The 14,075-nt window shown below is 33.6% G+C and overlaps 1 protein-coding gene across 1 annotated transcript; it reads right to left on the reverse strand.

Moving 5' to 3' along the window:
* Positions 1–3,677: 3,677 nt before the first annotated feature.
* On the reverse strand, positions 3,678–13,600 carry LOC131438788 (uncharacterized). The gene is made up of 4 exons (XM_058609052.1): positions 13,492–13,600; positions 12,954–13,432; positions 8,433–8,620; positions 3,678–4,991 (listed from the first exon to the last, which is right to left on the reverse strand). Exons 2-4 carry the CDS (start codon positions 13,261–13,263, stop codon positions 4,788–4,790), a joined length of 702 nt encoding a protein of 233 aa, XP_058465035.1. The 5' UTR covers positions 13,264–13,432; positions 13,492–13,600; the 3' UTR covers positions 3,678–4,787.
* Between the last annotated feature and the right edge of the window lie 475 nt (positions 13,601–14,075).

The following is a 14,075-nucleotide window of genomic DNA, read 5'->3' on the forward strand; positions in this document are numbered from 1 at the left end:
AAATGAGACATTACAACTTGAGTTTTTCTCCCTTCTAGATACGCCACTGCGTTTAATACCTTATAAAATAAAAATTGGACAAATTCTTTCCAATAGTTCTACTATTTTCCATAGTAGCCTGGGCAGGTTCGTATTTAGATTATTACTTCTAGCTCGACTTCTAGGCATCTTCAGTGTCTGAATCAGAATTACAAAGAAATGCGTCTGTTCAGAAAACGAGGAAAAATAGTAAAACTAAAGGAACGAATTGGTTTTGAATATTCGCTTAGTTTTCCATCATTGCTATGAAATATAATTCTTACTAGAATGTTTCATTCAAAAAGTTTACTCATAACTTAAACTAATTGATCGATGACTGCCTACTTCCGCTTGGATTTTATCGGGTTCGATAATAGATTTTAGTACTTTTTAGTCACCTATTAGGGAGGCAGAGATGCTAGATATTTTCAAAGAAAATTCTTATTACCTTGAATGAACAATTTGTATTTATCTTTATTCACTATACAATCGAAATTATTATACTTGCAATATGTTTAGGTAATACTATTCAAACGTTTTATGATTTTATAATGAGAAATTCAAAAGGCGTTCAATATTCATATCTCACTCTACAATGGCGAAATAAAATGTTTTCAATTTTTAAATTTAATTTTTTGCCATCAACCCCTCCAGAGTATTTTTTGGATTTTTTACCCTTTTTTGTTCACTAAGAAGACGCTAAATCAAATAAACTATTTAATTTTTTCCAGACCTGTTTCGATTTCGTCTTGAGTGTTCAACTACTTATCAACCAGTCAGATATGCATATATGACATAGTGTGACATATCGCCACAATCTGTCCAGTGGTTATCGATGTGGTTTCAAAACAAGAAGAGCATCGACAAAGTTTTTCTTAACTAACCTGCTCACTAACCAACGATGCGGCGGCAAATCATGTTTTGCTTCGGGCGCAGATTCTCCTAGATTTGCCACTGATTGTACGAATACGCTAAATCAAATAAACTGTTTTTTTTTTCGGAGTTGTTTGCATTTCGTCTTGAGTGTTCAACTACTTACTAATCAGTCAGATAACAAAAATTTTAAATTGCTCTTTTAGGTATCCAGACTGTATTCGAAAAAATGTAATACTTTCTTATGCATAAAATTTGGGAGGCAGTTGGCATCACTAGGAGTGCGATGTGGTGCCCAATGTTGCTCGAATATCAAAAATGAACGAACGCCAATGATCATCGTTCGCTTCTCTTCGCCTTTGTTCGATAATCGTTCAAGTATTCGGACTTGTCTGTATATTCGGGTGCGAACGAAGCCGACGCTTTGGTGTTGAATATAGCGTTTCATTAAAAGCTATACTATATGCAAATTTCCAATCTATTTTTAGAATCTGTCGGTAAGTCAGTAAATAGTTGAAAAAAATAGCAGAATGGATAATCGGAAGAAATGGCAAATGCTGTTGAAAAGTGGAAATTTTAGAAGAAAAGTTCAAAAATATCGCAATACTCGATGAATGTTAAATTCTAAATCAACTGTGGGCGTTAAGTTGATGATCGATAACTTAGCATTTGTTTTCATTAGTTCAGTTGAATCAGGGATGCCAGGACATTTTTCAAAAATTTGTGTTTATCACTAATATGAAATGGAATGGAAAAACATTTTTTGTACGTTTTCGCAAGCAATCTTAGAGAGTTTAAGGAATCTATGTCTGTTTGTATTCTGTTATTTTGAAAATCTGTACAACGCATTGGAAATTTATGATATACAAAATGGTCGGAGGACCTGGCATCTCTGAATTCAATCACACTGTTAATATGCTACAGTTTTCCAAGATTATTTTATTGATTTTTTTTTTCAGAACAGTAATACATAAGTAATATGTAAAAACAATGTAATGATCTGAAGCCAAAATAGCTCGATTCTTATTTCTGAACAAACAGTGCAAATTATCAAGTTCATTTACAGTTCCATGTGAAAGGTGCCAGTTAAGAAGCCAGAAAGTCACGGTCGTTATTGGTTCGAGCCCAGTTAATGGAAAAAATTTATTCAGACTGGAGTTATTACAACGTACAATGAAAATATAAAACTACACATATAGCTCCTAATATTCATGTGTTTATGTTGAACATTAAATAGATTTTTGCCTTTCTCATATAGAAAGGTTATGCAATCACTGTGAAAACCGACTTTTGAACCGAGGCCCGGAGGGCCGAGTGTCATATACCATTCGACTCAGTTCGTCGAGTACGTAAAATGTCTGTGTGTGTGTATGTGTGTGTGTGTGTATGTGCGTATGTGTGTATGTAACGTTTTTTTTGCACTAACTTTTCTCGGAGATGGCTGAACCGATTTTCACAAACTTAGATTCAAATGAAAGGTCTTGTGGTCCCATACAAAATTCCTGAATATTATTTGGATCCGACTTCCGGTTCCGGAATTATGGGGTAAAATGTGCAAAAAATTGTGAAAATAAGTGCACTAACTTTTCTCAGAGATGGCTGAATCGATTTTCACAAACTTAGATTCAAATGAAAGGTCTTGAGGTCCCATACAAAATTCCTGAATATTATTTGGATCCGACTTCCGGTTCGAGAGTTATGGGGTAAAATGTGCAAAAAAGAGAAAATATGTGTTTTAACTTTTCTCATAGATGGCGCGACCGATTTTCACAAACTTAGGTTCAAATGAAAGGTCCTGTGGTCCGATGCATTATTCCTGAATTTCATGCGGATCCGATTTCCGGATCCGGAAATATAGGGTAAAGTGTGTTAAAAAATAGTACACCATCACTGAAAATGGGGAAAAACCTTAAAAAGTTTTCTAAATCGACCTCAAATCTTTTCCAATTGATAGTTTTTATCAGTAGACGGTCAAACAAATCTATTTCGATTATTCTTTTAAGAAACGAAGAAGAATAATTTTGAAGAATACCACAGTATTATATAGGTATGATAGCACAGACTAACAGACAGGACACTCAAATTAGATTCTTCAATCATTTTAACGGTCATTTCGAATATTCCTTTATTTGGGACAGTACTCACATGTGTCACGATGGCGCCACGTTACCCTATCAAAAACATCCTGTCTATCATCTAGACTGTGTTTATTTTTTTCATTTACCAACAGAGTTGCCATTCATACAGAATTACCTGTAATGTATTGATTTGTATACGTCCATGCGAATTTCATGCAGGATACAGATTTAATACATATTGCCAAAACTATATACATAATTGTGCCTACTTCTCATCATCCAACGCAATACAAAATCGAACCCGTTTTGTTACAATATTTACTTGCTTCTGGTCTTCCGCCACTTAATTTCGGGTGAAAACTACCAACACAATAAAAAATAGTCTAGATGAACAACGTTGAGTCAAATAAATGGTTACCTTCCAACATCGCGAAAAAAGTTAAATATATTATCAACGTAATCAAATAATTTATTGTGACGATTCATTTTCAAATATTCTGATGAAATCAGGCATCCCTGCAAGCAGCTGATCGGTGTTGACAAACGAGGGGAAACCAACTAGTAAAAAAACTTTTACATAACACAAGGGGTGTACAGATAGTAAATAGTTCGCGCAGTACAATATAGGTGGAACTAGTGCATCACGAAAAATTATTTTTATAAGAATTTACTCATACTGTCATGTCTGTCTGTGATGATAGTATGATTGATATGAGAAAGGCATCATTACACCACTAGGTGGATTAAAACAGGTTTTTAACATTTGAATTGGTTTACAAAGCATTATTTAGGCACTCTTATTGCATCATGGCATATTAAATCTACAGTTGAAATTGTTTCCATCGATAAAGTAGATATTTACGTTATATCTGAATTAATAATGTATAATCTGTCAGATCCTAGAAGAGTCTAATTATCGCCCTTTTCAGCTTTATAACACCATTATAATTATGTTTACAATTCAGTAGCATTTAATCAATTTATTTTCACAATTTTTTGAAGCCGAAATAATGCTGAATTATAATGCATATGGTTACTTGGGTTTGTATATTCGGCTTCTCTACGATCATTGCTTATTAATTTTCAACCTTCTTTCTTTCTTGCAGTGAATAGTTCAACGTTGTTTGCCTATCCCAACCACAAGTTTACCTTATCCCAACCACAAGTCAAGTATTTTTACAATTTTCACAAAAACAGAAATCCCGGAATTACGGAAGTAAATAATATTCTAATGATAGGCATAGAGAACAGACATTCAAGTAGAGATTTCAATGTGTGTAAGACATTTTACGGTTGTTCAAAGAAGCAATAATCAAGAGGGTCTTCGAGCAGCCCAGTAATCCAGTATGGGTTCTTGCGTTCGAGATTTGTACAATGGTAACTCATTCGTCCAAATTCGTTCGCATATTGAAAAGTTTGTACTAGCTTGGATGTTCTGTTCTCAGTGAGATATGTATTATCATTAATAAAGGGCTGAAAAGGCTTTACTTGTGACTGAAGCTTTAATATCAACAATGTCAGAATCAAATAAATAACATTACAAATGATATTTTTTCAAATAATTTATATTTTGACATATTGATAAAATTATTTTCATTTGCTCGTTTGTGATGTACACTTTCAAAGGGGATCACATAATTTAAAATATTATGCTTAATTTAAACTCTCACTACATAAATACATACAATTAATTCTTAAACTGAATCGAGGTACCAATGGTTCTTTTTCGCCATTGTGAAATGTTGCGTTTATCCATCCATCTAGTCATTTTCTGTCCTATAATAATTCGAGCCTCAAACTGAAGTTAGTATTGTTTGTTCAATTTTTGGATGCATCCGGTGCTCGTGGCTGCATCAGCCATGCTTGATAAGCAATATTGTGCGCATTGTTAGTGACGTCTCGACGCTTTCGTTTTCCTACGGCTGCTCCTAAATGTAGTAATACTGGATTGGCTACGAGTGCCGTTGCGATTCCAAGTAAAGCGGCTCCAGCCAACGGAAGAATAAAAGATTTAGTGAGTTCCTATGATTGGCAAAAGAAATTAAAAATTTTGGATTATGACTTGAACAATTTGTGGAAGGGTAGTCAAAATGTGTTGTTTGCTTTCAGTTTAATACCGAAGTGATACAAATATTCCTACGTTGGAAAAAAGCGTTCAATTTCGGCCCAACACATGTCTCGTGTTGAATGATTTATTGGATACTGAGCCACAACAATCGAAAGACTTAGCGTTGAACCACAAAGATTTAGCGTCGTTGGACCACAGGTAACGGATATCCAAGCTAGTATAAACTTTTTCAAAAAAGTTGAAAAAATTAATAAGTGAAAATTCGTTTAAAACCACCGTTGGATACAATGACCAATTGAATTTTCTGTTGTTGAACTTCAGTCAAACGTAGCGAGTTTTGTAATTCACTTTTATTTATTTATCAAAAAAACTGAGGTTTCCTCCGAACACGTTTCGGTAAAATGGGTACATCACATCATACATACATCCAAGCTATAACAACGAGGATTGAACTTTTCTTGTATTTAACTAAGACAAGACCTGACATCTGGGGGGCTGCTTTTGTTCCAAAATGGACCAGTTTCTGATTGGCTGATTTTGATGTTGCTACCTGCATATTGTGAACAGAAAAAACTTTTGCAGGGTTCGCGCGCAATGATGCCAAGTATAGAGAAAAACAGAAAACAAGTATATTGAAATGTATAATTTTAGCTCATTAATGAAAATGAAAATTTTCTGAGAATGTTTCACTTTTTTTCAATCTCATTTGTAATAAATGTTTATAGTGGCAGCACTATGTAATTGAAATCTTCATCAAGCCGTTTTTCTTCTTAGTGAATTAAAGTGTAACCGAAAAAGATTTGTTAAATTAGTGTAAACTCGAAAGTGTGATTAGTTTTTCGAAAAGAATGAACTGTTGTGTTCCACACTGTGGTCGCACTAAGCATTTCTATCCAAACCTGACTTTTTCCGGTTTCCAAAAGATCCGGTAATACGACAACAATGGATTCAATTTTACGTTCAACATGAAATATTTCGTGTTTTGTCATCAAAGCTCAATTATTTGTTTTTAAGCATTATAATAAAGAAATTATAATAAAGAAATGCATTCACCAAAACATTTTTCATGTTTATTTCAAATCAAAAACCTAAAGTCTGAAAATTTAAATGTAATATTTTTTCCCAGCATAGCTATTATAAAATCTGTAAATATGGCTACACTGTAGTCGATACGTTGGTATTTATTCCACAGGGCGAAAATGAAGAGGATGATTCGGAAGGAATAATAAGAAGCCAGTTGTCAGGTCTTGTCTCAGGTGAAAACGCGATTCTAAGCGCACAGAACCACGGATTGCGCTTCGACTATACACATACTCTTTCCCGATCAGGATACAAATATACGACAAATAGGGATGTCGAGCAATCGATTAATAACCCAGATAATCGAGAAATATTTAATCGATTAGCTATATTTTAATATTCGATTATCGATCATTAAAAAAAATCCCATAGTAATAATCGAAAAAATAATCGAGTAATCGATCAATAACCCAGATAATCGAATAAATTTCAATTGATCACGTTCAAAATTATACTCGAATATTGAATAATCGAGTAGTTCGAAAATTCCTAGTGATGCTATAACTATAAATTATAGTGATGCTATAACCAGAAATCCACGGATCAGCGATGCCAGGTTACCAGATTTTTCTCGCACTCTAATTACACTGAAAATCATTTCTACCTATTTTTTGAGGAGAAATCACTCATTGTCGAGCTCTTCTATAAGCTACCCAAAATTAGGTGATTATCTACTCAAACTTGAAATTGAGTTGATGGGTAAAAATGGGTAGCATGCTTTGTTATGGTATAACACTTGTACTAAACCTTCAGTTACCTAAATTTTGAGGTCATCACTCGTTACCCAAAATTGGGTAGATGCACTTTAGTTGATTTTGGGTAGGTTTTGATCAAAAATTAGGCAGCGGTTGGTAAGAGTGTAACCAGATTTTTTTGCCAGATTTTACAAATTTTCCCAGATTTGGTCAGATCTCACCAGATCTTTACGGTTTTGGCCTCTATAGAATAGGTGGTGGGACCTTTTTTTTGCTCTCTGAAAATGAAGGCCGGTCAAAATATCCTTTGTACAAAGTTAGACATAGACAAAGCAAGATACTTTTTCGAGTCAGAGACAGAAAAAATAACATGGCAACTCTGCAACGGATGGAGATATCGTAGATCTGGCATCGCTTACATTTGTATTTAGGTGGGAGTGAATTGAATGTTCGGGTTTGTTTGCTTCTGAGGTATTACGCTTGTAGCACAAAACTATTTGAAGTCAATATTCCCCACTTATGGTGTACAACGAGCAATAAGGCAATTGTAAAAAAGTAGATTGGAACCCTTTTCGTCAGTTCAATTGTAATCATAACTATGTCTCCGCTGATCTCTGGTAGTAGGATAATTAGTTAAATACCTAAGACAAGACCTGACAACTGGCTTCTTATTATTTCTTCCGAATCATCCTTCTCTTCATTTTCGCCCTGTAGAATAAATACCAACGTATCGACTACAGTGTAGCCATATTTACAGATTTTTTAATAGCTATGCTGGGAAAAAATATTACATTTAAATTTTTAGACTTTAGGTTTTTGATTTGAAATAAACATGAAAAATGTTTTGGTGAATGCATTTCTTTATTATATATTAATGCTTAAAAACAAATAATTGAGCTTTGATGACAAAACACAAAATATTTCATGTTGAACGTAGAATTGAATCCATTGTTGTCGTATTACCGGATCTTTTGAAAACCGGAAAAAGTCAGGTTTGGATAGAAATGCTTAGTGCGACCACAGTGTGGAACACAACAGTTCATTCTTTTCGAAAAACTAATCACACTTTCGAGTTTACACTAATTTAACAAATCTTTTTCGGTTACACTTTAATTCACTAAGAAGAAAAACGGCTTGATGAAGATTTCAATTACATAGTGCTGCCACTATAAACATTTATTACAAATGAGATTGAAAAAAAGTGAAACATTATCAGAAAATTTCATTTTCATTGGTGAGCTAAAATTATACATTTTAATATACTTGTTTTCTGATTTTCTTTATACTTGGCATCATTGCGCGCGATCCCTGCAAAAGTTTTTTCTGTTCACAATGTGCAGGTAGCAACATCAAAATCAGCCAATCAGAAAATGGTTCGTTTTGGAACAAAAGCAGCCCCCCCCCCCCCCCCCCCCCAGATGTCAGGTCTTGTCTTAGGTTTTCACTTGTATGTTTCACACAGTTTTTTAAAGAAAGTTTTATTCAGCCTTAGTCTGTTCTCTGTGAATCAACTACGACGTTTTTCATCAAAAACATATTTTCCAACTTTCATTGAATCATGTCGAGACATTGATTGATTACAAAAGTATGACAGTTTTTCTCTCATATTATGAATTTTACCTTTCCATTGCCGTATGGGTGACCAAAACTGTGCCCATAACCATGGGGATTGTAGTCGTAGTTGTTTTCGTAATCATGACCATATGGAGATAAATCTACAGGTTGAGGCGGGCCATAAGGTACCTGCTTTCGGTCAAACACACCTCCCGGAGTGTAGTACGATCCTCCGCTGCCAGTATTGAAGGAATCTGGAAATAAAATTTTCAGAAAGAAATACTTATTGTAGTACAAATAATTAGAAGTATAGCATTATATTAAATCTTTATGTAATACCTATATGTTTTAAGTAACAATGAGCAAATATTTTTTATTACAATTTAATGAATAAGTTTCGTTAATAAGTTAATAAGATGGAATCAAAATTGAATTTTGTTTCGAATATGTAAAATAAATCTCTATACTTTAATTATACTCTATTTTATAGGTATTGTCAAGTAATTTGTATTGAATCTGTTATAACGTTATATAAGCTACTCTATTCCGACTTGAAAAGACCATTTTTGTTTTGAATTCGTATCGGTAACAATCACCTCGAGGGCTCCGCACAGAACAAGGCTGTGGGATATCCAGCGGCAATAAATACATAGCCAAGAAAAAACATTGCTTTCTTATCGTGAATACCGACTATTGTAGGAATTTTATAAACCGAGAATGTTTAAAACGCGAAAGAATGAGAGGTCGGCCCTTATTCGCGATTTTTCGAAATACGGAAATTAATCGTTTCATGTACCATATTTTCAGACGAAAGTACATTACAATAATTAACACGATAAAACTTTGAAACTTATTCGGTAGTTCGCCACCCAGAACAATAAGCACATGGTAAGACATTCACTAACTAACTATCCCTTCCGGTGATGTATGTGGGAATCTCAAGTAACATTTTTAATATTAATAAATACTTGTAGCTATCTTCAATGCTACATAACAAATCTTGTATTAAAAATTTAAACTCCACGAAAGCCTACTGAAAACCTCTATAAGAGCATGTTCCTGCCAAGTGGACCATTCTTCATAAGGTTTATAAAGCAAACAGAAGAATCAGCATAAAGCTGCGTTAAAACTTCAAATTCAAGAAAATTTTGAAACCAGCTTTACGATCAACATTAAATTTATTTGGATGGAATGAATTCCGCTATGAATAAACTGTCGTTTTGATCATATTTTTCTTGACTATATGTGAGTCATGTCTGCTTTGAATGCAATAAGAATTTATTGGATTTTATTTACAAGTTTGAGGCTTTTACCGAACGTAAAACTTCATGCGCTTTTATTTTTATCGTAAATGTATGGATAAAAATAAGAATTATAACTAATCGCCTTGACATAAATACTGTTTTTGGGAAAGTCTCCATGATTTATGCATATTTTTTTATGTGATTCATCGTCTTTTTTGTATAAAACTATTTCGTGGCGATAAAACTTGTGCATACGTTCTGAAAATGAATCATAAAAGTCCATCATACTTCCTCGTTTTTGCATTTCGAAGTTTATTTGATGTCAATAAAGGCTACGGCAAATAACATCATAATGGCGGCCATGAAATTTTCTTTAATGCAAATTACACTTAATCTAAGAAGCAATAAATCAAATAGCCCACAAAAAGAGTGTCATAAATGTACTTAAGAACTCTCAAATTTGCTCTGAGTGAAACTGTCATCCAATGAACACGCACACACAAACTAGATTTATGAAAGAATTCAACTGACAATAATGTTTTAAAGAAAAAATTTTAAAGCAATATTAAGAGCGTTTTCATGGTTTTATTCTAGTACAAATTGATTTATTTTTAGTCCAGTTGTTAGTCTAGGTAAAGGTTTTATAGAAGCTTCAAAAACTATGATACTACTTGTCAAAAGCGACACTTATTTTGGTTGTTATAAAACAAGTAGTGATTGAACAATCAATTACAAAACTCCTATAAATTATAATCAAAACCATAAGGCATTTGAATTGTTACTTGGGAATGTAGATGTTTACTCGTTTCTAGTAGCATCATGCATCAAACTTACAATTCTTCCTTTCTCAAGTAGGTATGCACAATAAAAAAAACAACGTATTATTTTCATGCATGCTGGCTAGAAATAGAACACTTCTGAGCATGTCTAAGCATGCCCTGATAATTAGAATTTTTCAATCTGCGCTGGCTGCGTAAATGCAGATAACGACCATAAGCTGCCTTGCACTTTGGAGAGGATCTGTGAAGAATTTGCTACTCACTGAGAGTCATAACAATGAACTGCATTTGCAATGCAGTACCTTTTCAACGTGAATATTAACAGGTGGCTTATTGGCCGTCATTAATAGAAATATTCAATATTCAGCAACACACGATTCATCTGTATGCTTTTCGATGTAAAATTACACGTAATGCTTTTCCGTGTTAATATTTTAATGCGACTTTTTAGCGGCCCTTACACGAGTCATTAAAATGTCATTAGTAAAAAAAATATCATTTTAATGAACGTGTAGTGGTGCACTAATGACGAAATTTCTAACAAATTTGAATTACATCATTAGTTAGTCATCATTTATACCATGTTCACATTAGCGCTTATAGGGTAACAGACGTATTTTGGCCACTTCATATATTTTGGCCCACCTAACAAATTTTATCGATTTTATCGGATTTAATTGATGCGAAGTAACTCATGTTACATAAATTTGAAGGTAAACACATTAAATTACCTATTGCGGAAGGATTTTTCAAAGATATTACAACATTTGGTGAATATTTATTCAAAGTGGGCCAAAATAAAATCAATCCTAAAGTGGGCCAAAATACCTCTGTTACCCTATCACTTGATATACCGAGATGATACGCATATCACGTGGAAGTGTTCACATATGATCGAAATGATATCGTTTGACAATCAAGTTGTCATATTGAATGTTCCCATTAGGAGTAAGATCAAAAATATTGCTTTTCTCTCCTACGATTCCATCAATAATTTAAGTCTTGCATTTAATGGTCTCCGAACGCAAGTATTCGTTGAAAAATTCGAAATTATAATGATTGTTTATTGTCACTCTCAAAGTGACGTTCATAAATAAGTGCGTTCAATGCCATTATCCGTGTTGCTAGTTGCGATTTTTGACAACTCGAGATGATATCGTACATGATATCTTGTATATCATGCCAAAATGGTGATACGCGTTGACATCAAATTGTATGGGATATCAAGTGATATCGCACATGATATCATCGGATATCAATTATATCTGTATATCACTTGATATCACCGCTAATGTGAACATACTATTAAAATGACATTTTTAATGCCGTGTAAGGGCCGCTTTTGGCAGAATGTTACGTATCGACGTATATACTACGTATATAATGAACAAATAAATTGTGATTTGGCATTGCCAATTAAAATATGAAGATAATCTTAGTACGTCGTGGCTTATTACGACAGCAATAATTACAATTGTATTTATTGCATGTGCATAATTTTCTTGTTATTACTTGATGAACATTAGAAAAGGTCCCAAGTGCTCTTTCAGTTATTACGGCATATCCCTGTATTTTCCAACAATTACACGCAGAAAAATAGAACACATTAGATTCTAATATATTGAGTCTTTAAGTCAACTTCAAACAATGGTTTGAATCAAATAAAACGCTTTTTGAATCAAATTTAGTATAATGTATATTAGATTCAAGTATAAATCCATAAAATTTCAAAATTTTATTGAAACAAATCAAAAATTTATTTGAATCAAATGCTTGTTACAGTACAAGTTGAATTAAACTGAATCAAATATACTGAGTCTAAGGTTCTAATTCATGGATGTTGATTAAAATTTTTCGTCCTTGAATCAAATGCCAGAGATTATTGATTCTAAAACATTTTCATTGAATCAGACATTGGTACTAGTTGATTTTGTGATATTTACCACAACTTTAGCTAAGATTTCATTTTGTTACATCATTCAAACGGAAGTAATAACTTTCAAAGCAGTTGACGAATTTAAACTATCTGCATTATTGAAATCGTTCGAATTATACGATACTAAACTTTTTTTCTGCGTGTACAGATCGAAAGTCGATGAGTTTAGTTGTTATTCTATGTTAAGAGTTAGGGAGAAGGATATGATCGTAATAATCGAAAGAGAAATTAAACAAACAGAAACTCTCACTTGAACTTAGGACCTTTTCTCGTGTTTGTCTTCATTATACATTGAACCTAAGTATTCACTCAATTTTTACCCTGTTCTTGCATGAGTTATTTGTAATGAGTTAACAGGCTAATTTTTCGCCGCGACAAATTTAACAATTTTTGGAGGTTTTCGTGAATATTTTTGAAATACCTAAGATTTTTTTAAGCATTTGACCAAATTTACAGTCGCATGAAATTGTCTTAAAAATGAAAAATTCACTTGCACAGAATTCTAGAAACCAGTCTGCGAACATTTAAAAATTTAGCACGCAATGTTTTCGAATGTTTCGATCGTCCGTTTGGTTAAATGTTCTACATAGAATGTCACGTAATCCATCACAACAATAATTGTCCTTACTGTATCCTAGTCGATCCTTGTTCCCGTAAGTTGGCGTTCCACTGCCATATTTGTTATCATAATTCCCATACGATGTAACGAAATCCGTACGATCCGGACGGTTGTATCTATCTCTTTCGTGGTAATACTCCGGGTGTGGACTCCAAAAGCTGCTGGTTCCATCCGTTTTCAAATCTTTCAGTTGCTGAGATCTTTCAGTGCTCGTACTGATCGTCGAACCGATGTTGCTGTTTGCAATGCACCTCACGTGTCTACTAAGAACACTAGTTAATACAATCGCCAATGTGATTGGATTATTAAACTGTTTCATATTCACTGTTTCCGTATTATTTTTCCAGTTTTCCAACACTCCGAGTATACGAAATAATTATTAATGTTTCGAAATTATCATTACTGCTTTCGTACCAGTCGATTCATACACCGAAACCGAGCCGATCCTAGACTGACAATGTTGTTGAGTGGGATGTTGTTTTATACCCCTTGAAGAAAACAGTTAATGTTTTATGATTTGCAATATACATGTGACAACGAAACGAACCTTTCTACTGTTGGTGATGATATTAGTTCGTTCAGCTAAGTTGTATGTGGGTGATATTTTCCTGTCTTAGCAATGTGGAAAATTGCACTCGGAAATGATTAGGTCATTAGCGTATTATCTGTTTAAAGGTAAACGAATGAAAAGTGTGAAAAAAAAAATCCTCGACCCTCAACGGTGACCTCGACCAGACTCTTGCACGTATGGCAGAACACCGATCAAAACGTTGCTTCTCGTTTTGTAAATTGTGCTTCATTCATGAGTTGAAATAATTGCACACTTTACATACAAGTCTTTAGAGAAAACCTGACGTTACTCGAGTATTATTTTGACTCAACAAGTGTGAAACGATTGTAAATAATTGCTTTACGGTTTATGCTTTTCGGTAATGAGTTAGGTTCACTTTATTTTAGACATTTGAAGTGCTATGAAGGCATCATTTCTAGGTATGAAATTCTTAGGTTGTGATTATTTTTCATGAATCAAGAAAAAAATATTCGTTTTGATTTAGTCCTTATGTCAGGATTAAGAAAATTTGAGATAAATTGCGAAGGATTAGAGAATCTAGAAAATTTTGGAAGAGATTG

The sequence above is a fragment of the Malaya genurostris genome, chromosome 3, assembly GCF_030247185.1.
Source record: "Malaya genurostris strain Urasoe2022 chromosome 3, Malgen_1.1, whole genome shotgun sequence".
In the NCBI taxonomy this organism is placed as follows: Eukaryota; Metazoa; Arthropoda; class Insecta; order Diptera; family Culicidae; genus Malaya; species Malaya genurostris.

Coding starts and splice junctions, on each gene's coding strand:
- LOC131438788 (XM_058609052.1), bottom strand. CDS start 13,263: ATGAAACAGTTTAATAATCCAATCACATTGGCGATTGTATTAACTAGT. Junction 8,621..12,953: donor CAAGGATCGACTAGGATACA/GTAAGGACAATT, acceptor TTTTATTTCCAG/ATTCCTTCAATACTGGCAGC. Junction 4,992..8,432: donor ACCCATACGGCAATGGAAAG/GTAAAATTCATA, acceptor TGCCAATCATAG/GAACTCACTAAATCTTTTAT.